Source organism: Chiroxiphia lanceolata, chromosome 3, assembly GCF_009829145.1.
Source record: "Chiroxiphia lanceolata isolate bChiLan1 chromosome 3, bChiLan1.pri, whole genome shotgun sequence".
Taxonomy (NCBI): Eukaryota; Metazoa; Chordata; class Aves; order Passeriformes; family Pipridae; genus Chiroxiphia; species Chiroxiphia lanceolata.
Genome location: NC_045639.1, coordinates 111,188,552 through 111,212,377, shown reverse-complemented (window position 1 = coordinate 111,212,377; position 23,826 = coordinate 111,188,552). Strand labels below are relative to the sequence as shown.

The 23,826-nt window shown below is 46.8% G+C and overlaps 3 protein-coding genes across 7 annotated transcripts; 2 read left to right on the top strand and 1 right to left on the bottom strand.

Moving 5' to 3' along the window:
- Positions 1 to 826: 826 nt before the first annotated feature.
- PLA2G7 (phospholipase A2 group VII) lies at positions 827 to 8,448 on the bottom strand. Its single transcript, XM_032681469.1, is given in 10 exon segments — positions 827 to 938; positions 1,348 to 1,439; positions 1,709 to 1,764; positions 1,767 to 1,821; positions 2,891 to 3,038; positions 3,468 to 3,536; positions 4,177 to 4,270; positions 4,874 to 5,024; positions 7,618 to 7,742; positions 8,240 to 8,448. Coding segments are annotated over 9 exon segments (777 nt in total). The 5' UTR covers positions 8,307 to 8,448; the 3' UTR covers positions 827 to 938; positions 1,348 to 1,427.
- Positions 8,449 to 8,470: 22 nt separating this feature from the next.
- On the top strand, positions 8,471 to 10,156 carry IMP3 (IMP U3 small nucleolar ribonucleoprotein 3). Its single transcript, XM_032681470.1, has one exon. It carries the CDS (start codon positions 8,578 to 8,580, stop codon positions 9,133 to 9,135), a length of 558 nt encoding a protein of 185 aa, XP_032537361.1. The 5' UTR covers positions 8,471 to 8,577; the 3' UTR covers positions 9,136 to 10,156.
- Positions 10,157 to 13,551: 3,395 nt separating this feature from the next.
- ANKRD66 (ankyrin repeat domain 66) lies at positions 13,552 to 23,595 on the top strand. 5 transcript variants are annotated; one of them, XM_032681475.1, is made up of 4 exons: positions 13,552 to 13,690; positions 17,020 to 17,264; positions 18,598 to 18,826; positions 23,152 to 23,595. In XM_032681475.1, exons 2-4 carry the CDS (start codon positions 17,126 to 17,128, stop codon positions 23,330 to 23,332), a joined length of 549 nt encoding a protein of 182 aa, XP_032537366.1. In that variant the 5' UTR covers positions 13,552 to 13,690; positions 17,020 to 17,125; the 3' UTR covers positions 23,333 to 23,595. The 5 variants fall into 5 exon arrangements, with proteins under 5 accessions (XP_032537366.1, XP_032537367.1, XP_032537364.1 ...); XM_032681476.1 differs by lacking the exon at positions 13,552 to 13,690 and adding an exon at positions 14,681 to 14,824; XM_032681473.1 differs by lacking the exon at positions 13,552 to 13,690 and adding an exon at positions 16,449 to 16,820.
- The last annotated feature ends 231 nt before the right edge of the window (positions 23,596 to 23,826 follow it).

The window sequence follows — 23,826 nt, the reverse complement described above, 5'->3', positions numbered from 1 at the left end:
CATGTGTCTTACACTGTTTTCTTTAGCAGAAGGTAAAACACATTAATCTCACGAGCATGCAAGATTAGCAGGAAATTCTGTACTAAGCACAGAAGGGAGGAAGGTTTGTACACACTCAGTGTAGGTCACTACAGCTGCAATGGCAATAAAGCGTGGGCTTAGCAAAACATCAAGATAAAGTTGTCTTCCTCATCTGTGGTGCAGGATAGAACCATCCACTGCACTGCTTTCACTGGGTGAGTGCAGAACTGCCCCCAGAAGGCTATTTAAAGTCTTCAGATGATGCATGAGGCTCAGAGCAACACTTGTGACCCAGGACAGGAATGCACACCTTGGAGTATCTCAAAACCTGGAGTTACTGGCTGCTTTGAGAGGTCTCTGTCCCCAGTATGGGAGATGTATGGCTCATTTAAATGTGCAGTAAAAACCTGGGCCCTGAGGAAGGACAGAATTTCCCCAATATCCAATCGAAACCACCCCTGGTACAACTTGAGGCCATTTCCTCTTGTCCTATCACTTTTTACTTGAGAGAAGAGACCAACCCCTACCTGGCTACACTCTCCTTTCAGGTAGTTGTAGAGAGTGGTAGGGTTCCCCCTTGAGCCTCCTTCTCTTCAGGCTGAGCCCCCCAGCTCCCTCAGCTGCTCCTCATAGGACTTGTGCTCTAGTGACTGTCTTTCTGCAGTTACATATAACTGCACAGCTCCAACAAGAAGGAAAGATTCACCTTCAACCACAGAAATATATGGATCCTGGACACTTACTTGATAGTGATCATTTTCTTGTTTGTGTCATTGGAGATGAGCTTCTTAATCTTTAAGATGTTATCAGCCCACTGGAATTTTTCAGAGTTGATAAAAAGCACCGGTTGCTGGACACTGTTCTGGTAAATGTCATCACCTACAGGAAGCATCCACACATCGAGGGCAATGCCACACCTGCCAAAAACAACTGGATATTGGCACAGAAGCAGAAAGCTTTTAATGGAAGTTCTCAGCATGCTTTGAGTTGCAAGAGACATGGGAAAGAGCTCTCTCTGATACTGAACAGGTTAATGAATCATTTTGTTTCAAAATTATTTCTACTCTGGGGGAAGAGAATGAGTCTGTTCTTGCATTTGTTGGTCTCCATTGCCAGGACAGCAGGGTCCCATAGTATCATGAGATAATAAAATACAGCTTATTATGTTCAACACATCCCCACAGTGGAAGAAGCATGACTGGAGAAGCAAGACATACCAAACAAACTTTGCTTCAGTTGCTAATTAGTAGTTGGGGGATCCTAGAGAAGGTGCTCTGCTCCAGAGCTCTCCAGTGCCAATGTCTCTTGCCTTGTTTGCATACTCACCTGAATCTTATTTCTTTGCTGAGACCTCAATAACTGTAGCACCACCAAAGAGTGTCCCATCAACAGCTATTCTGCTAGTATCAACAGAAATCCTGTCAAAAAAAATCCAGGTGCTGTAAGAGACTTTCCCAAATTTTTTTTTTAAAGGGAATAATTTCTTAGGAAATAGATCTATTGAAGTGAGATGAGCATCATTTCAGCTCCATTGCTATCTATCCAGCTTGAGATGACCTGAGAATATGTTCATAGATCTACAGTGTGATCTTCAGAATAATTTACAGGAACCAGTTTAGAAATGGAAAAGGGAGCCCAGAAGCATTATTAGGTGTTTAACAAGATGCAGTTGCCACCTTTCACTCACCTTTAGGCTGTTCCAGTCAAAGTCTGAATGTAGTACATTTGTTACTTCCTCTCCTGATTGAATTTAAGAATGAGATTGAGAGCTTTGATACACTCCTGTGCTCTTTGCTGCACCTGGGGAGAAAGAGAGGTTGGGGTTATCTGCACAATAGCCTTGAAACTGTCTTTACACGGGATAAACTCCAAATAAGAAACAGCTAAGACGCCACATCTCATTTTTATATACATACATGTAGCAAAGCTGTTGCAAATAAAGGTTTTTCATTGTCCCACATAAGAACAGTTTTTAACTTTGATATGTCAGTAAAAGAGAAGCTTCAAGAAGAATCAAAGAACAGGAGTGTTCTTGGGAACCACAGTGTGTAAGGCAGCCAGCAAGATGTCTGTGCACCACTGAATTTCAAATACATCCCAATCTCCTGACTTCTCTACTTGTGAAATTTGTAGACAATGGCTTCTGGAGCTTGTTTGCAAGCTCAGATGTTACACACTGAGACTCATAAGCAGGATGTTGTAGGCATACAGGAAATGACTCTTGGACTGCTGTCTGTATGGCCCTGGGAGATAAAGAGAAGCAGCTCCCTGGCTGAGTTTTCACTAGCTGGAAAAAACACTCCCGTATTTTAAAGGTCAAGTTATGCTTGGAGGAGCTCATCAGTATGGTCACATCACATCTAGCATGGATACTGCTTATAAGCAGGAAGTCTGCACTGTTTACATTGCTAAAAACCACCTTCAGTGTGTTGAACACTATGAAGCAAACATCCCCCTCAGAGCAGCCATGATTCATCTTGCTATGCAACAGTAAATGAAAGCTAAAGCGAGCCTAAGGCCACAAAAACATATGAACTGAACTCTGTGTCACTTATAGGCTGGGCTGGGCAGTAAAAGTGTGAAGACACAAAGAAGAAACAGAAAATTGAGTGGAACCAGAGGACAAACAGCTGACTCAGCTCAAGAGTGCAGCTTCACGAGAAAGCTTTGTTGAGGAAGTAGTTTATGCTCTGAAGGAAACTGTTGTTGGCTTTTCCATCTTCAGGAACACATGACTTGATCCATATTTATATATACCCTGAGTCATGGCAGAAGACTGTAGACATTGCCAAAGGGAAAGAGTCTGCTAGTCAGCCCTAAACACACCACTCCTGCCACACTTCCCAGAGCACAGATCCAGTCCAAGTACCTGCTTATGGCGCAAGCAACGCTCCTCCTCTCCAGTTTTCAGTTTCCTGTAGTAGATCCACTCCTTCTCCATGTTTGATGTAGACTCTTCCTGTGATTCAGAAACGGTCCTTCTTTTACAATAATACGTTGCTGAAGCAGATTCATCTCTGTAATATCAGCAAAAGGTTATTTCTGGGTACGCATTCCATTTGGTCTGAGATGAAGTCAGCACAGGTTTTAGATTTCACTGATCTGGAGATCCACTTATCAACCAGTGCTACTGCAGTTGCAACTGAGTGTAGACAGACTTTCTAAATGATGCAATAACCCCACCAAAACTCTTAACTTCTTTATATTCTCCAGATTCTATGTACTGTGAGACTTTTTACTCCAGGGCTTATCTAAGCAAAGTTCCTTCTGTTTAGGGAAGAGTTGAGCTATGGGAGCTATGCCCAGCTATGGGCAGGGCTGAAAGAGAGATGACAGTTTTTCTTTTTTAAAAAGAATAAAAAATTCTTCTTTAGAATAAATAACATTCTGTTCAATGTGAGAAAATTTCTTGCCATCAGAGCTCCCAAAACATGCAGCATACACACCTGTGCTCGACAGCAGCCACTATAAAGCCCTGAGAAGCCATCTCTATGCAAATAGCAGAATAGATTGTCCTGCAATAAAAAACACACTCTGGTGAGTCATTAACTCTTTCAACTCCACTGCTTTTTAAATGCTGACTACACCATGTATGTGCTAGTCCCCACTCGATATTTCCTTCTGTTTGAATTTGCTACCCAGCAGAGCATGTTTGTGTATGCCAGGCACCAAAGCCTGTTCAGAAAACCTTGGTGCTGTTTTACTGTCAGATGGGAAAATGCTACTGTAGCACATACAGCACTTTGCATCTTCAAAGAGCTGTCCAAAAATCAACTAGCTACTCTTCACATGTGCTTATGGGTCAGTAAATACCTTCACCCCTATCATACAAAGGGAAAACAAATGGAGCTCGAGCAACCTGGTCTAGTGGAAGGTGTCCCTATTTATGGCAGGGGGGTTGGAACAAGATGATCTTTAAGGTCCCTTCCAACTCAGGCCATTCTATGATTCTATGATCAAAAATACATCAACCCTGCTTTTATTTACTGCTGTTGTTTCAGTGGAAGCATATTGACACACAGCAGCCTATTATTGAAATCTGTTTCAGCTCCATAAGGATCTCACCCCCCTACTGAAAAACTGTTCAGAACCATCCTTGGTAACTGTTGTCTCCATAGAAAACAAAAATAGTTTGTCAACAAACTGCAGAATTACCGAAAAGCTCCAAGTCCATGGGAAAAAATAAGAAGTGGATATTTTTCTCCTGGCTTAAAGGCAGCATTTGACTTTGCAGGACAGGTCACTGAACCTGGATAAAAACAGAAGTGTATGTCGTTACTGAAATGAGAGAAAGGGTTCGTTCCTGTGGGAGAGATCCCAAGAATGTGGGGACCACTGACTTCAGAGCAGTCACCTAAAGATAAGGTACTAAGTCTCATCTTTAAAACACATAAGACAAATCTGGATCTCATTCTGAAAATACTTACTACTTGGCAGAAGATACTTTCCCTCTCTTCTTCCCAGCCACAGTCTGGCACAAGGTCTACATATCTCCTAAACGCTAACAGTCCGGCATCCAAGGTTGGTATTCAGACCTTAGGATCTCTCCAGATTTTACATCTTTGCACATTTCCCTGTGGGATTTGAATCCCAACACACAGGTGCAGCTTACCCAAGCTCTTCCTAAAGCAAGCTGCCCAGACACTCCTACCCACAGCAGTCAGGGACTGCCTGAGAACTTGGTCACGTTCAGCACTGAGCCTCCCTACAGAAACCCATCCCACAAAAACACTTGGTAGCTAAAATATATTTTTCAGTCCAGCAATACCACCCTGTTCTTGGAGCAGCGAGGCAGTGGCCTGCAAACAGAGCTCATGCACTAGTCAAGGAACAAAACCAGAACCAGTCTTACCAACGTAGTAATGGAAAAGCCTTTCTCCTACAATCCGGTACATATTAAGGAAGTCAGAGAGTCCCTGATAGTATTCTCTGTCTGGAATCCATCGTGCCTCCTCAATATCTGTGGCATCGCATGCTGGGTAATACAGGCGCAAGAAGCTTCCCTGGGATCAGGAGGAAAGTAAAAAAAGCAATATTGGCATTTCTTTATATATGGCAGAGAAAAAGGAAGATAAAATCATCCATATAAAGGGCTTCAGATGCAAGAATGACAGCTCAAGAGATTTAAGAGAAAATTATTATCCTATACAGGCTTTGATGCCAATTCACTTTCTGTCCCTAAAATGAATTTAAAGTAGCATGAGATACAGAACTTCACAGGCAGAGATGCACATTACCTTCCCTAGGTTAGCCTATGGCTAATTCAAAATGCTCCATTTAACTAAGTTAATAATTTACAAACAGTCACTACCAATTTGCTCCATTTCTGCATCTTGCTGGATCTTTCCTTCTGTCTTCCTCACTGGGAATGGTTCTATGATGCAGTTTTATAGGGCTGACTGTTAGAGGGGTGACTGAGGATGATCCAAGAGCTGGAGCATCTCTCCTACGATGACAGGCCAGGAGAGCTGGGGACGTTCAGCCTGAAGAAGGCTCTGGGAAGACTTTAGATCACCTTCTAGTACCTAAAGGGGCTCTAAAAGTGGTGAAGAGGCACTTTGGACAAGGGCCTGGACTGACAGGACAAGGGGTAATGGCTCTAAACTAAGAGAGAGCAAGGTTAGATTAGATATATGAAGAAATTCTTTACTGTAAGGGTGGTGAGGCCCTGGCACAGGTTTCCCAGAAAAGCTGTGGCTGCCTCATCCCCAGAAGTGTTCAAGGCCAGGTTGGACAGGGCCCCGAGTAACATGGCCTAGTGGAAGGTGTCCCTGCCCATGGCATATGGTCTTTAGGGTCCCTTCCGATCCAAACCATTCAGTGATTCCATGATTTTATGACTTTGTCCCTTCAGCTGGGAGCTGTCATTGCTTTCCTTGCGTCAGTGAGTCTCATGGAGCTGTTACTGACCCAACTGAGTTTGCTAAACTGGGAGAGGGGGGGAAAGGACCCCCTCTGTATATTGTTCCACTAGGTTAGCAAGACAGATTTTACTCTGAGACTAGTTTCTGGAAGTGTGGTCCAGCAGAGGCGGTGTGTCAGGGGCATGGTCTTGTGGCTATAGTGTTCCTGGCTAAACTGAGCAGAGGCTGTCTGTGAAGCTCTTGGGCAGCTGCACAGCAAGGGAACACAATATATTGTTCTTCCTCCTCAACAAGATGCTTACAAGTCTCTAGTGGTCCATCTTTCTAAACACAACTTTGCTAACCTGTGCTTTATCTGCTTCTGTTCCTTACCACCAGTTTGAATTTTCTTTTATTGTCTGCTCTCCAGGTCTCCCAGGAAAGCACCCAAGCTTTCCACACTCACGTGGACCCTCCATACCCATTGTCAGTCCTTTTCCTTTGCAGACAGCAGCAATGTACCAATGGCACACCTCAAAGCAGAGTTCCAGGCAGATGAACTGTGTGTAATCTGCATTCTTACTTCCTGGTTTGCAAGGGAATTTGCAACACACTATTCAAATTCACTGTCTTGCTCCAACTGTGCTTTTGGTTTAGCAAGTTAAGATCAGGGCCAAAATAAACATGAGCTTTAGAAAAAAGCCTGATTTCTTGAACACTATGTATCAGTTTACCAAAAGCTTGTTTAATGAAGCTTGTTTCTATTTGCTTATCAAAGTTAAACCAACCTTTGACACAAAGACCATTAAGGAAGAACCTCCCTCCATATTGGTAAAGATATTAACTTGACCTCAAAACAATCCCAGTGAACTTCCCCAGTGATTAACTGCTTACCAGAAAGGGAAAGATGTTCATTATCTATGCTTGAGAAAACTGTAATTGTTCAAAACACTTATCAAAACAAAAACACGTGGGCTGATTGCAAAGAGAAACTAATTGCTGCTTTGTGCTAATACAGAGTAAGCTCAGTAAAGGAAAACATGAACAACCACTACGAACTGATCACAAGCTCCACTATGGCTAGTCTGAGGAGTAAAACCACAGTGTAACTGCAGGTGTATTGTCTAAGAAGCAAGAGGATTTGATACAGAAACCCACAAGTGAAATCATTTGTCTGCTTGTCTACTTACTGTGCCCATCTTCTTTTCGTGGCTTCTCACTGTGCTAACCTCTTACAGAACTGACATCCTGTTCTTCTCAAGAGAGATAAAATCTCAAGAAGACATCTCACGCTTTACCCTGCAGCTGAAACACTGCACACCCTCATCTCCCAGCCCTGCACACCTGCATCTCCCAACACTGCCAAATCCTGTTGGGACCTTTGTGATGAGAACAGCTACAGTCACAGAGACTGCATGTGGAGTCTCCTCAGGAGCCCAGTGCAAGAGGGAGTGGTGGGGTGGGTGGGAAGAACCCCGTGGGTCCCAGGAGGACACAGTTTCTCTGCAGTATCTTGAGCAGGGGAGTCAGAAAGAAAAGGATATTAGGAGGAAGGAGGAATTGGCCATGGGGAAGGCTTGCAGGTTACATCCATCTAGCAAATGCCCAGTATACATCCTACACCAGGATGGAGAAGGTAGAAAGCTCAGCTATGAATGTCAGACCTTCTGTGTGACTCCTCTGTAAAACTACAGCAAGTTGTTTCACTAACACTGTGGCTTAAATCCAGAAGAGAAAGAATCAAAAGCTTTACCTCAACTGCATTATCTGTCATCAGGTCTGTACATCCAACCGAGTGTGGCCCCTTTCCCTCAGGAATTCTGTAAAATCTCTCAGTGCTGTTGGTCCACATTTCCATTGGTGCCTTCACTGGCAAACCTGGAGAAAAGCACAAAGCAAATCAGGAGAGGGCCATGGCCTCTGTGACCAGATAACCCACCCTGAAACAAATCCAGTGTGCTGAAAATCCAGGATTAAGAAATTCAAGATTGAGCCGATACATAAATCTGCTTATGAGAATCAGAGAAATCCCGAATCACCAACCTGACCTGTTCTACTGGGGAATTTCCTTGGAGTATCCTGAATCCTAAGGATCAGACAGCACCGTGCACTTACAGAAAGGTGGGATGAAACCTTTGGCTGGGGAGGCCGCGGTGGCACTCGGGAGGTCTGCGGTGCTACGAACCGCACAGAGGGAGGATTTTGCGGCTCCTCAAGGAAAATCGGCCTATTCATCAGGAGCAGCGGGATGTCACGGAGAAATACAACGCCGCTGCCATTTTTCCAGGAGGAATGACGAAGCCCGGGTTCGATCCCTGGAGAGACAAGGGCGGGCTGCCCGTGACGGAGCGGGTGTCGGGGCGGTGCGGTCGTACCTGGGGTGACCCCTCCAAGCCGGGCGGGCCCCGGGGATGCGCCGAGCGCGGGGGGAAGCAGCCGCATCCCGGGCTGGGCAGCAAGGAAGCCGCTCCGGCCGCGGGGGTGGGCGCTATCCGCTGCCTTCTCCTTCGTGAAGGAGACACGGGACCACTCCCAACCCACCGCCCCACCGGGCTCGGCCGCCCCGGGGCAGGACTCCCGGGGCGGGACTCACTGCCCGGCCCCTGTCAGCGGCTCCTCCCCGGAAGAACCGCGGTGTAGGCGGCCGCTCCTCCCCGGAAAGGCCCCTCACAGCCGGCGGCGCGGCGGAGCCTGAGTCCCATATCTCGTCAAGATGGTGCGGAAACTGAAGTACCACGAGCAGAAGCTGCTGCGGCGGCTGGACCTGGTGAACTGGGAGGCGTCGGGCGGTAACCTGGCGGAGGTGCGGGCGCTGCGGCGGTACCGGCTGGGCCGGCGGGAGGACTACGTGCAGTACAAGGCGCTGGCCCGCTCCGTGCGCGCCCTGGCCCGGCGGCTCCGCGACCTGGGCCCGGACAGCGCCGCGTTCCGCGCCCGCTGCGCCGCCGCACTGCTGGAGAAGCTGCACGGGCTGGGGCTGGTGAGCAGCCGGCAGTCGCTGGCCGTCTGCGAGAGCCTCTCGGCCGCCGCCTTCTGCCGCCGGCGCCTGCCCTGCCTGCTGGTGAAGCTGCGGATGGCGCAGAACCTGCGCCACGCCGTCACCTTCGTGGAGCAGGGGCACGTCCGCGTGGGGCCCGAGGTGGTCACAGACCCCGCGCTGCTCGTCCCCCGCGCCGTCGAGGATTTCATCACCTGGGTGGACGCCTCGCGCCTGCGGCAGAAGGTGCTCGACTACAACCAGGAGCGCGACGACTTCGACCTGGCTGCGTAGGGCTGCTCCGCGGGACATACGCACACTAGTGATGCCACCATCACCCACCCCTTCCAGACGCACCTGGAAAGGGAGCCAGAAGGAAACTGCGCTTCCAGTGTGGTATTGCCCTCCTCCTGGCTCCCCTTTGCAGCTAACGGCTCCATTCATCCATGTGGAAAAAATTCCCTTCCACATCCACCACTCAAGAATGCATCCAGTGGCCCAGCTCCATTGTTGTCACTGGTGTGTCCAGTGCCATCATCCCTGGCATGCCCAGCTCCGTGGTCATCACAGCAACCCAGCTCCATCGTCCCAGCGTGCCCATCTCCATCCTTCTTACAGCCTAGCTCCATCGTCCTTACATCCCATAAAGCAAAAGTGCTTGGAAAAGTCTCTGCCTGATCACAGGAGAGGATGTGGTTAGGTTTAAGTGCTCGGCAGCTAATACTAGCTGCTGGAAGGGGTTTTAAGCCTGGCCAAGTGGCTGATTTAAGACTGAGTTTGGCAGCTCAGCTGCTGTTTTTTGAGAAGTTGCCCTGTCGGTTCTTCCTTCAGCTCTTGGATGCACAGGAGCCAGAGTTGCTGCTTCTTCAAGGGTTTCCCCTTGATACCAAGCAATGTGTATATAGGGAAAATGTGGGGATTGTTGGGGGTCAGCAGTAAACAAGGAGGCCAAATACTGCATTTCTGAAACTGTTAAAGCTTTAGCCAAATATGGAATAAAAAAAAAAGCCAACTTTATTTTCATGTGAAGATGTAAAGGGAAGTTTGATGTGCTGAGTTCAGTGTCTTTGCTGTGTGGGTCTCCAGCTGACAATTAGGCATCATTTACAGAGCAGGATCTAACTGGGGAGGCATTGGAGCAAAAGCTGACCTAACCATAACTGCAAATCTGGGGGGAACTGTTGCATGTAGTACATTAGCCAGAAAAAAACTGGTACTCAAGGGAAACCTTAGGCTTTCTGAGACTGTTGGGAACTTCGTTTCCCTTTCATTAAAAAAACAGAAAAACAAAAATAAATTTTTTTTGTAAGTTGGTGGAGAAATGTGTGGACTATTTTATGATATAGTTTCTCTGAGAGTTTGTTCTGATTTTTAATTGTTCCACGAAGGCCCATTTGTCATTTTGTAGAGCTTTTTTTTTTTAATTTGAGGTCTTTTATGTAACTTACATAACCTTTTTCTTTTTTTGATAGCTACAAGGCTATTACTGAATTCTAAAGTGTTTTTTGTTAGCAGTGCTTTCTTTCCATTACCCAGGGCTATGAAAGGATTGGCAGTAGGTTTAGGAGCGGAGCTGTGACTGCCCATTCCAAGTCCAAAGGGCTGGAGTTCAGCTGCCACTGAAGCTCTGGGTCTGTATGCTTTAATGTGGCTTTTCTAAACAGAAAGATGTTCAGGTGAGGGGTGTTTTCGAGGTTTCAGAAACTGTCATATTATGGCTGTTTTTTAAAAGGCAAACTAAATGTTAAAATTTCTACCCATCTCATAAGCCAGCTGCATTAAGCAGAACATTAATTTATAAAGCAATATTAAGATATTAAGAAAAGGACACCAAATGCACCTTGCTTATGGTAAGAAATACAAGTTGAAAACACATTTCGCACCTGAAGCCTGACTTTTAAACACCTTCCCAGCTTTCCTCTAGAACAATGTCATTATTTCTTGGGAAATTGGGAAGATGCCCGATTCAGGTACAGGTAAAAATGGTGCTTTTGCTCTTCTTTACTCTTTTGGGGGAACTTGAATAACAACACAGTGACTGTGCGGAGTGTTTTACTACTCATATGATAAACTGCTGCTCTGCCCAGTGTGTCCAGCCTTTGAAAGAACAGCAGAAAAGGAAATATCAAACCTCCAGCCTGTCAACCTCCATAGTTTACATCATCAGCCCATTCTTTTTGTATTAAACCAACTTTTCAACCTTCATCTGTGCACCTCCAGCATCTGCAGCAGAAGAGAAATGACCCAGCCCCTTGTAGGCTGTTAAGTAAGCATTGGGAATTGATTCCTTATAGATACTTTGGGATAACAGCATCCATCAGCCCTGTTCTCCTCCTATGGTACTGTAAATTAAATTCTTATGCTCTGTAAGAAATCAGGCTGTGGGTTTATATGTCTGTATGTGTTCTAAGTCTGGAATGTCACAGCTGTGCTGGCTGTACAGTAGCTGAGGCCTGAAATGAGCATCCTGCTCCTCAATTTTTAACAGCTGGAGCCCTCACATGCCTCAGATGAGAGCCGGGTCCACTTCAAGCATGATAAACAGGTGAAATGGAAGTTCCAGCAGCATGTCCTCATTCCTGATGGTGGATTCAGCCAGAGATGATGGCTTCCTTGTGTCTCATGGTGGTTTTGCCTTTACTTTGAGGGTTTGAGTTTGTTTGCCAGAGCTGATGTGCTGTGGCTGCTGCAGGGCGGTTCCCGCAGCGGTTCCGGAGCTGGGGATTGAAAGGGCACAGGAAGCAGCTCCGACAGCCTTTCCCAACACTTGGATAAACACAGAGGCTTTTTTTAAATTCCAAGGCTGGATCCAATGTCAGTATAGATCAGCACGAGCTTCCATGGGTCTGTGTGAACTAGCATGAGGAGATGATCCAGCATGGAGCTTTTTTGGGCCAAATCCTGCAAACTCCCCTCCAGTGCTCCAGGGATTTCCAGCTTATGCATGTGAGAGCAGCAGGATGGGGTCCTGGGTGTCACTGTGCTACTTCCCAGCACTTTCTGAAGTGGGCTTGCTGTTCCTAAGGGGGCTCAACATCTCCACGAATCTTGTGGGAAGTTGCTGGTGCAGGAGGACAGAGGATGGTGGTGCTGGTGTTGGAGCAGGCTCTCCGTGTGCCTGACAAAACCTGATCATTGTCACCTTGACAAGTGTCTGTCCCAGCAGCTGGGGGCTGCAGAGGTGCCAGCTTCTCCAGCAAGGGAGGAAAGGGCTTCAGGGGGCTCTGGGAAGGGTGAAAGCCATTGGCAAATGGCAAGCAGTTCCCAAGCAGGAGCGCTCACTTGGGTAGTGGGCAGCTGGAAGGGAGGTTTTACCAGGGCCTACAGTTTTAGATTTGGGTTTTGGCTTTTTTTTCCTTTTTATTTTTTTTCTCCTTTGTTGTTTTTTTTTCTCCTGACCTTGTCTTTTCCTTTATTTGAAGGCTGCCAAAGCGGGGGAGCTGAGCCTGAGGAATGTGAGGGAGCTGAAGGAAAGAGCCCTTCACACTGGCGCCTTTTGTGTTGCAGTGTAAAAGGCTGAGGCTGTCACTGAAATGCTAATGTGTGTTTTTTTCACTGATCTGAGCCACTTATTTTCCCAGTAAACAAGCATGCTGCATGTTTTAAAGGCTGCTTCCATGTAACATCTTGATGTGGCTTAGTGCTGACCTCAGTAATTCAGTGTCAGCACATCACCATGAGCATAGAGGCTAGGGAAGATTGGTACATCCCCCTTCTCAAGATCAGAAATGGAGACTGGGAGAACCAAAGGTGGAGCTGGGCAATTCCCAAGATTTCATGTGAGGATCCTGCATCCTGAGTTAGGCCATGGCCTTACAGCCTCATCTCAGGGCACTTTCCCATGCTCATCTCAGTAGCACTCCCCAGTATGATATTCCACAGTGGTTGAAGGTGTCACTGTCCCCTTCTTGAGCTCTGATTAATCTGTTTTAAGGACATCCCCTGCCTGATTTGGCACTGCAGATTGAACCAATGAGCGATTTCTCATCACCAGGGCATAGGATCACCTTAGTCCCTACCCCAGATACCAAAACATTTCAACACTCACAGGGTCTGGGGGAAAAAGCACACGTAAGCACTATGACAGCATTTACGTGAGAGCCCCAGCTCTTGTCCTTGCTTTTAAATACCCCATTTTAAGGACTGAAAAAACTTGTTACCCTTTGCTTGCTGGTTTGGGCCTGCAGCAGGACTTGGGTGGTGAGAAACCTGTCTGCTGTGTGGTTGGGGCATGGGGATGTCAGGTGGAAGCAGCAGGAAGCAGCTCTGCAGTCAGCAGGAGGAGGCACTTGGGTTCAGTCTTTCCATAAACTATGGAGTTTCTGGATCCAATAGTTAAATCCAAGTGTATGTCCCAGAGCAGGAGCATCCCCTATCACTTCTCTGCAAGCACTGGAGAACAGCCCCTTCCTGCATCATATTAGCGATTTTGAAGAGATAGAATGTTTCACTCCCAGCAGGCAGAGAAAGGGGAGGCCACCCACTAATAACATCGGAGATGGGATTGGTGTATCCCCTGTTTCCTGAGCTGCCTCTTAGAGGATCTTATTTGTAAGTCACAACAGCTTCTTGGCTGCTCTAAACATGTTAGTGGGTTGGTAAGTGCAAGCCCAGGCAGCACCACCAACCCCGGTCCCTCCCTGGAGGAGCCACCACCTGCTGCTCCTGGAGAGGCTTGGATGGTTGTGTCACAGGGTAAAGTACAGGCAGGCTGTCCTGACGTCTGCCAGTCCACCACCTCACTACTGAGTTCATCGAGCTTAAAACACATCAGGGAACCCACGTCTTAAAATCACCATCCCTCTCCCCACCAGCTCCAACAGCAGTTGGGGTGCAGGGTCCCTTGCAGGTATTGGGATGCTGGGTGTGTGGGAGGTGAATGCTGTGCTGGCAGAGCACCCAAAACCTCCAGCTGTGTCCCTCTCAACCTCCTAGAAGTATTTAGGCGGGCAAGGACGCTGGAGGTCACCCAGTCCAAGCCCCTGCTCAAAGCAGGACACACCTCGGGTCTGCACATCTCAGACCCTCGCTGTGAATTAACTTTTCCCCTTCCATCTAGTCTGAGTTTGCTATGCTGCAGCCTAGCACTGCTGCTTCCCATCGCCAGGCTGGGCACGGCCGTGTCAGGAGGTGGGTTAGTTTTCCCCCACCGGAAAATTCGCCCTACACTCAGCGGCGAAGGGGCACGTCCACCGGAGTGAATCCCACCCCTCCGCAGGGACGCACAGGAATTTGGGGCCAGATACGGGGCTGGAAGGGAGGAACTGGAGAAACGCGATCCCTCGAGGACTGGGAACAGGCTTCCTGCATGAGCCGGCTGAGCCTGGGGAGCGGGGAGCGCTGATAACCTGTGTGAAGGGCTGCGCAGCAACCACCCAGCTCTTTAAAATCCCCCTCACGTCACCGTCGCTCCTCCCCGTGCTCTCCCCAGACCCTTTTTTTTGCCCTCGAGCAGCGCCTGGTGCTTCCCATACCTGGTGTACGGTGTCCCGGTCGCCCTGTGCTCCCGTCCCGCCGTCCAGAGGAGCAGGACGGCCACCCAGAGCCCTGCGGAGCCAGGGGAGCGGCGGCTGCTCCCACAGGAGGACGTCTGTCCCGCAGGCAGAGCCACTGCCGGGCTCTGCCCGAAGGGGAGGGACCAAACTTTGCCTTAGTTTTCAGCTGAGACAATCTTCCCGGGAGAAATCTCCCCTGGGCCTGGAAAACAAGTTTCTGGCACGGGGCCATCCCAAGCAAAGACTGCGCGTCCCGGCGGATCCCGCGGCCGCCGAGGTGCCGGGCTGTGCCTCCGTGTGGCAGGGATGGGATCATATGTATGGATTCTGGATGTCCCGGCGGTGCTGCCGAGCGTGGCGGAGTGGGGCTGCGTCAAGCACCAGGAACCCCAAGAGAAAATTCCCCCGGATGGGTTGCAACATCCCGCGGAGGAGCTGTGGCTGGACGAGGAGGGGGAACCAGCTGCTGGGGAGCGCTTTGCCTCAAGGTCGCTCCGTAAAAAGCCGAATCTTTTCCTCTGGCCTTAGGAGAAGGGGGTAATCACACTCTAGGGAAGCATATCCCGCTTTTGAGTACAACTTCTGGAGCGGTTTAAAGCAGATTGGGCACTCACCCCCCCTTTGCACAACCCTGGCATTTGCCCCCTCGGTAACACTGAATTCAGGGAATTAACCCTAAAACCAGCACCAATAATAACAGACTAATTTTATGAGAGATGAGCAGCTATTAAACGGCCATATGAGCTTCAAAGGAAGCAGCAGGGCAGGAGGGGAGGTAAAATTTGGCTTGGCCTAAATCGCTTATGGAGCTGTCCCATGGACTGTCCCCTTGGAGAGCTGGTGAGCTCCTGGAGTGGGATCAGTGGCTTGTCTTCCTCTCCCTTTGCATGCCTGTGTGTAGGTATGATCTGAAGCTGGAAACGAATAAGCAAGTTGTATAAAAAGGTTCAAGAGTTTGGTTTTTTCCATGTACTTTGGTCCAGCCCTCATTTCAGTGATGGGCTGGATGCATTAAAATGTGACATTTTCAGGATAGATTTAATGTTGTTGAAATCTTGGAGGACAGCTCAGAACACTTCTGCTTAATCTAAAGGAACAGGTTCTTCAAGACTAGTGAGAGCCAATGAGGAGGAGGAGGCAGCAGTGCACAACAAGTGGTTGAAGTAACAGAGACATGTCAAAGGCAATATATCTGCATCCCACTAGGAGCTCCAGAATTTATTTTATTTTTTAATATGTTCAGATATTCCCAGACACGCAGGAGTCAAGCTCAGTAGAAGACAAGACACATTTTGGATCTTATTTGCACAGTCCGACCACCTAAGACTGAAGCAGGCTGTGAATCCCTCTGACCTTTGTACTTCATCTTTTTGTTACAAAAAAGCAGAGTGGAAATGATTCTATGTCCTTCCAGCCTGGACTTGGGATGTGATTGGTATGTTTATGGGAGTTGGGAGCAGATAAATGGCCCAATTCATCTCTGGCTCAGAATGTAGCCCTTAGGATTGCAAACCTTCCCTCACAATCAGCCTCTGCAAGCTCTGATGTTGGTCCTTTCCAGCATGCTGAACATGAAAATCACACTCTTTTCAAAGCTGTGAAAATTTCTCCATGAAGTAAATGCAATGCAGAAGCTGCAGCAAACCGTAAAATGCTTCTGGTTTATCAGGGTGATGGGACTAATTAGCTCAAGACCAGCTATTAATATGGGAATATAAAAGTTTTCTCCCCATTGATTTGACCAGACTGGAGAAAATATTGCAGTTTCCATTCTCAGGATGATGAAGTAGCCTAGTGATCCTTGCAATCTGCTTAGATTCACTGCCAGCAAAGCAGCTGGGAAATACCCCCTAGCACAGGTATAATTATTGAAATCAAAAGCCTTGCAGGGGCTGGCGATCTGCTTGATGGGGGTCTATTGAATGGGACTGGTGATGAGAATTTTAAGCAATGGGCCATAGCTCAGTTATTTTCTAGAATCATAGAATGGCCTGGAAGGGACCTTAAAGATCATCCACACCCCCTGCTGTGGGCAGGGACACCTTCCACTAGACCACGTTACTCCAAGCCCCATCCTACCTGGCCTTGGACACTTCCAGGGATGGGGCAGCCACAGCTTCTCTGGGCAACCTGTGCCAGGGCCTCACCACTTTCACAGCCAAGAATTTCTTCCTAACATCTGATCTAAATTTCTCCTCCTTTAGTTTAAGTCCATTCCCCCTTGCCCTATCACTATCTGCCCATTGCCTTTTCTGTAAGTTTCATTCTTCTTATTATTATCCCTTATTATTACTTGCACCAAAGAACATCAGAGAAGATACTTGCACAGTCGTTTCTGTTGTTGCAATAAAATGCTACCAGTAACAGATCTGCAGCACTGGCAAGGGAGGAGCCAGTTTCCATGGTTAGTGAGCACAACAGACCTGTGGCAAATGTTCCCTGTGAGCTGGATTTTAGCAGCAACTCCCTTCAGAAAAGCTTTAGGTACAAGTCCTTTATATAAGTCCTTTATATAAAGGGCTGCACTTGGCTCCAGATTTCCATGACTACAGACCAAATGTCACCATCAGTCTGTGATCACCGGCTTGAAGATAAATTATAATTACTTTTCCTCTTTCATTCCTTTTCCCTTATTTTTGTTAAATCCTGGTTTCTCACAGTTCCTGTCTCATTTTCAATCCAGGTGCTGCTTGATCTATTAAAACAGCCCTGAGAGGAGCTGATACATCAGTGCACACCCACCAAACACCTGTTGCTCTGTTACCAGGCACTTTTCTGAAGGGTGCAGCATGACAGAGCTCCACGAAGCCGTGGCTTTGGGGGACTACGACCTGGTGGAAAAGATTTTGAAGGCAGGATGCTGCGACCCAAACCACAAGGATGTCGACTGGCACGACAGGACCCCATTGCACTGGGCTGCTGCCAAAGGTGAGGGCACCCCTGGCTCTGTTACCTCTGCTAACCAGCGTCATAAAAGGTGATGCTGGTTGTAATTATATGTATGCTGGAAATAATCACAGCTTGTATTTGGTAGTTTTGTCCTTAATGAGCAAAAAAAAAAGAAAAAAAGATAAAAATACCAATTTAAGTGGGAACTTTGCCTACAAAATAATTCATGGGATTGCCATTGAAGTGATTTTTAACTTTTTTTTCTTCCATCACATGAAAATTTGGAATTTACATGGTAGGCACATAGAGCATGGCTATTGTCCCCCACTTTACTTTTCTAAGAGGTGACTCCATACAGTGCAAAGAAGTTATTTCTCATGTACACCTGTGTGAGTGAGCAGAAAGTAAAACCCACTGTATTTGTACCAGGTATTTATCAAACCCAACAGAACAAAATAACATTGCTGTCCTTTTTTCTCACCTGCTTGAGTAAACAAGGCAGAACCAGAGGTGTTTGCAGCTCCCATTTGGTCCTTCCCCTTCAGAAGTGTCTGTTAAAATCAAATATCCCTTTACATCTCAAAAAAGAGATCACGCAACAATACATAATGTATAATTGTACACTCTGTAAAATGGGAAGCTGAACCTCTGTTCCTCTATGCTGCAGTTTTTGTTATACATTGGGATCTCATGTCATGTCATCTGTCTTTACTCAGAAATTAAGTGTATAATTTGCTGTTTGAAACTTGAGACCATGTTTTTCTTTTGCCCTGATGGATTATTATGCATTTAGGCATCAGCAAAGGGAACTGAGCTACTTAAGAAAATGAGAGACTAACATTGCCTAGAGGCCATTGGGAATGATCTAGCTCAGTCAAGGCAGTGTGAAGTGGGCTAGAAATAACTTTTTTTGCTTCTTTAAGCAATTCTCCAGGTTAGAAAAATGAGAAGCTGAATGAAAACAAGTATTTTCTCTACCTCCTATCCAACAAACCTTTGTTTTAGTAAAGCTGTTCACAGGTTTTCCCATTCTTTATGTTTAAATTTTATATTGCAATGAACTAAAAAGCAAAATGTAACAAAGATATAGTCAATTGGTCAATGACTAATTGCTGTTCAGAAATTAGAAAGTTTTTTGATCTAATAGTTGTTTTTGTTGTAAAGTTCTTCTGGAAGCAGTCTGGTTTGGGAAAAAACAACCAGCATTTTCTATTGAGTATCATTTATACGATAATACAAATGGTCGGGTCATGGGTAAAAATCCATGGCTGAGGGAATTATGATCAAGTGTGTGTGACTGTCTCCTGCATCCTGAGGGCACAAATTCTGATGCACTTGCATTTTCTCTCCTTGTTTTGCTGCCCACCTCAAGGGCGGTCGGATCTGGTCAAGCTCCTCGTGGATCACGGCGCCCGGCATTGCCTGCGGAGCGACGTGGGCTGGACTCCGGCTCACTTTGCTGCCGAGTCGGGGAGGCTGAGGGTGCTCCGCACCCTCCATTCCCTGCACGCCGCCATGGATGCAGCCGACCTCTTTGGTGACACTCCCAAGAGGCTTGCGGAAATCTACGGTCACCAGGACTGCTCCAAGTTCTTGGAGAAGTGAGTAGGACGGCAGGTCCCACTGCGGCAGTGGATGGGGCTCCAGCAATGAAAATTAAACAAACTGTCCTATAAAGGAACAGAACAAACACAGGGTGTTACTTATCTGTCCACCTAAAGCCTGTTATAGCTGTCAAGCACGAGCAGTAGGAGATAAGCAAACACGGGTCTGTCACAGGGAAGTCATTTAGAAGAAATTATTTTGTTCCACTGCCTCCTGTGGTTTGCCTTGGTATGTTTTCAGAAGCGTTACCGCTCGTGACATCATTGTTTTTGTAAGGCTGTTACAGAGAGATTGTTAAGCAACAGAAATGAGAGCAACAGCTGGCAAAGATTAACCCCTTAGAGAGTGGTGAATACTGAAGACACAGGTTGAATTGTTTAAGAGCAGCCCTTCAGCAGTTGTATATGTATATATATGTATATCATCTGGCTTTTCTTATAGTAAAGAAAAGAACCGTTATATTTTTTACATAATTATTGAAAATTAGATCGTTTGATCTGTTAATAGGATGGCCACATATTACTCCCAAATTTTGGGAAACTCCGTACTGCCTTAACTGTTTACAGTTAGCACTGTGGCACCACTTGCCATGAGAAATATGCTTTTAGAGGATTCCCAATTACCATTCCTGTTTTTCAGCCACTGGTTTGGCTTGCAGATATTTTCATCCTTGCAAAGCTGTTTCCCTGGATTAGGATGCTGTACTCCAGAGGTTTGAGCTGTGTCCCATACCTGCATCTCTCTTAAGCAGTGGGACAGATCATCAGAGGCCAACCAGCTTCTTCAGTGCAAACCACAGTCCCACACACTACTTGGTGTTTCAATACACTGCCCGTGAAACCTGCACATGCCAAAGCCTGGAATGCTGAGAGCTCCCTAAATCTTTTTCTCCCCTGGCTTTTTCTGTTAATTTACAGTCCCACCATAGTCCTTCACTGGCATCTCTTTTACCACTGCCACAGTTTCAAGACTACTTTGGCACCATGTATATCCTGGATTTTTTTTTGTAGACAAATATCTAACTCAAAGTCTCCAGCTTGCCAGTGCAGCACAAGAGTTGCCAAGTTAAAAATCAGTCATGGTGACTGGGCAAATGTCTGAGGAGGCCAGTGCCTACCAAGTGCCACATAAACCTTTCTGTAGGTGCTGCTGTCCTTTAGCTGTACTTCTACAGCTTCTTGTTTCCTCTGTTAGGGCTCCATGCCCACCTTTTATCTTCACACAGCATCAGTGTCCTACCATAGGAAAAGACACCCAAACTGTGCAAATTCCCCCTGTACAAAGCCCAAAAAACTTTCTAGGGCAGCCACAGGTTCCGGTTTCTAAGCTCTGGCTATTATGAAAGCTGCTGGAACCTTTGCATTTTACCTGCCCATCCAACACAGAATCACAGAATGCTTGAGAGGGACCTTAAAGCTCATCTCATTCCAACCCTCTGCCATGGGCAGGGGAACCTTTCACTAGACCAGGTTGCTTCAAGGCACATCCAGCCTGGCCTTGAACCCTGCCAGGGACACTTTAGAGCTAAAGCCGTGCTATATTTGGAGCTGACATGTGCAAACCCTCACTATTCACCACCTTCCTTCCACACAGAAGTGTCAGCTCTTCTTACCCTCAGACATTCAGTTTAAAGACATTTAAACAATGAGCAGCTGTTACCTAAGCTTTGCTAAGTAGGATCTTAACTGTCTAGACCCTGGCCTTGTAGTAAAGCTCGAGTTTGCCAGACTTTTGAGAATGGGGCACTGTGTTCCAGTGGAGTTTCTCTTTATACTGTTCTCAGCTGTTGGTATGCTTAGTTTCTATATCAGCACAGGTAAATGTTGTCTAACCTTGAGAGTGAAAGTCTGCAGGCTTCTCTCCCTTGATGAATCATTTATAGCAATTACTTAACCTATTCAATGCTGTCCTTTTTGCATTAACCTCACCAGTAATTCCTGTCCAATCTGTAGCATTTGCTGTGCACTTGGCTGTGCACGAGGGTCATGGCAGTGAGGTGACAGCAAGGGTAGGGGAATTGCCTGGATGATGCCAGCGGGCAATGCCCGTGGCAGGCAGAGGCTCCTGATTGACATCCTAGTCTGAGACACCTTAGCAACAGCCTAGGGCAACTCAGGTAGCTGATGAAGGGTTTTCTGAGGTGAATGACTCATTTAAGCTGTAAAACATGCCTTTCAGAGCCAAATGCTGGCCTGACTCACCCCACAATGTCATGGCTCATCTAGGAGCATGGCTGGGAGAACTTAACTGGGAAGATGCTTTGAATGCCCATGCCTAGGACATTTTATAAGGCACACAAAGCCTGTGCAGTCACCTCACAGCCATAACACAGCCTGTGGGCAGCCAAGAGTTTATCACTGTTACTCAGGAACACTTTTTAAGCCCAACCACTGTAACTTACTACTGCAATGGCTTCATCTCCTCATATCAGCAGCCTTGGAGCTGGATTGGCTGGCATTTATAGTATAATTTTGATTACCTTCTGCTCCTTTAGATGTGCAGAAGGTCCCAGAGGTGGTCAGGCAGTGTCAGCAGCTGGGAAGTACCAACGTGTGCTGCAGACACAGAATTAAGTGTGTACCTGCACATAATGCTGCACAGCACAGAGCAGGTCTGCGCTCCACTCATGGTGTCTGTGGTATATAAATATGAGGAATATTTTGTCAGTTTTGGGTATTTGCTTGTCATGCAAAAAGAGAGAAAAGGCAGGTTTTCCATTTTTAAATCTGAGGGTCTGTGCCAAATGCAGGGCTGATGAGCATGGCTATGAATATCCAAATCCTTCCTAAATCCTAATTCAGCCCCATCTAGCACTACCATGACCCTTGAAAGCTGTGTGTCTGTCCCCAGGTGTTGCCAGCTGCATGAACTACCTGCCTGCCCGGGTTGGGCCACTGCTCTGTGCTGAGGACTCTTTGCATTCACATGGAAATATTACATGTATCAACATGGAAATATTATTAACATGCAAATATTGGGAATATTTTGCTACCAAGTATCCGTACGACTCACTGAGGTTTGCATGGACATGCAAAGGTTAGGAAACAGCCTTCAAAACAGCTACTTCTGAATAACAAACACATATTTTGCATCAGATTTATTTTGCATGAAAAGGGCTTTACCCTGGTTGCTGTGAGAGCTGCCAAGGATGGTGCTGAGCTGGCACAGACACCCACAGCCTGTGCCTGCTGCCAGCCTCTCTGCAAAGTGCCAAGTGTTGAACCTGCGCCAAAGGCTCCTTCTATCTGAGCCCAAAGCATATGTTTATACTCACGTGTGTATAGGTACATACATTTAGAAGTCTACAGAAAGATGTTTCTTGCCCTTGGTAGCAGATAGTTAATAGGAGAAAACAAAGATAGTTCAGTTCAAAGGGGCCTGCCACAATCATTTGGTTCTATGGCCTGACCACTTCAGTGCTCACCAAAAGTTAAAGCATGTTATTAGGAGCATTTTCCAAATGCCTCTTAAACGCCAGCAGGCTTGGGGCCTCAACAATCTCTCTCAAACACAGACTCTGTGGAGACCTTAGATCACCTTTCAGTACCTGAAGAGAGCCTACAAGAGAGCTGGAGAGGGACTTTTGACAAGGGCATGGAGTTAGAGGACAAAGGGGAATGGCCTAGGTAAGTAGGGTTGGATTAGATACTAGGAAGAAATTCTTCACTGTGAGGGTGGTAAAGGCCCTGGCACAGGTTGCCCAGAGAAGCTGTTCTCTGAAAGTGTTCAAGACCAGGTTGGATGGGGCTTGGAGCAACCTGATCTAATGGAAGGTGTCCCTGCCCATGGCAGGGGGTTGGAATGAGATGATCTTTAAGGTCCCTTCCAACCCAAACCATTCTATCATTCTCTGACATAGTAAGCTTATGTGATGAAGCTCATCAGTGTGAAGGCACTGGCTTTGTTTCCTGCTCTCAATTGGGACAGCATTGCACTGATGTGACAGAGATGTTCTTTCACAGAAAAAAGGGTTTTTTTCCTGATACTTGATGATGTGTTTCTGATACAGCTGCATAAATCCTGAGTGCCTACGAAATCAGAGCTCTGCAGTAGGAGGAAAGGGTTTGCCTTCTCTTGGACAAGACTTACACTTGGAGTTTCCATGTCCAGATCCTGACAGTGGTGGGGTCCAGGGGGGTCTCTGTGAGGAGAGGTTGGGGCTGCACCATGCCGGGCACAACACAGGGTTTTCTCAAGTGTTAATGGCAGCAGGTGTTTAACCAGACTGAGGCACAATCCTGGAGATGGACCCTGGAGATGGTGCCTCGTGAACAACCTGGAGATGTGACTGTGCTGTGCTCACTCTTGTTTTCTCTCACAGAGCAGAGGTGGAGAGCAGAAACTACCGCATGACAGCTGCAATGAAAGGAATCCCCTTAGACCAGAAAGATGAAGACTGGGAACACAAGAAAGAGGAGCTTGGGAGAAACCCACCATGTTTTTGGGAGAACTGCACAACCTCTGCTCCAAAGAAAAATGGGGAAAAAAAGGGGAAGCAGTAGTTTGTCCTGTCTGTTTGGTGCCTCTGAGCATGTGAAATGCAGAGCAAAGGCACTGGCAGATCTCAGGTGAATCTGCAGGGTGATATATACGTGAATGGGGGAAGCAAATGCCCATAAGGATGTGTCCTTGAGATATTCTGCAAACAACGTCCTTAACAGGGAAGAGATAGAAGTGCTTCTGTCTTTCTGTGTGTCTCTATGTATCAGATTTCAAATATCAAAAACCTGCAGAATATGTTTAAATATACCAATACTCTAAATCACTGGAATGTTTAAAGTTATTGAGATGACCAGCAGTTACTCATATTGTGAGGGAGGGAAATGGTTTTGGTCCTACCTGAATCACAAAAGCATCTGGGATTGTGGTTCTGCTTCCTCTGCTGATATCCATGGTCTTTTCTTGTTTGCTTCTGGTCCTGCATCAACCAGGAGGCACTACAGGTACCTGTGACCTCTGGTGTTGCCTCTCTCTTTTCTCAGTCATGGGGTGTAAT

Bases quoted from the DNA above. Each gene is read 5' to 3' on its own strand.
- IMP3 (XM_032681470.1), top strand. From the start codon at position 8,578: ATGGTGCGGAAACTGAAGTACCACGAGCAGAAGCTGCTGCGGCGGCTG.
- ANKRD66 (XM_032681475.1), top strand. From the start codon at position 17,126: ATGACAGAGCTCCACGAAGCCGTGGCTTTGGGGGACTACGACCTGGTG. The intron at 17,265-18,597 runs GTGAGGGCACCC...GCCCACCTCAAG, and splicing joins GCACTGGGCTGCTGCCAAAG to GGCGGTCGGATCTGGTCAAG. The intron at 18,827-23,151 runs GTGAGTAGGACG...TTTCTCTCACAG, and splicing joins TGCTCCAAGTTCTTGGAGAA to AGCAGAGGTGGAGAGCAGAA.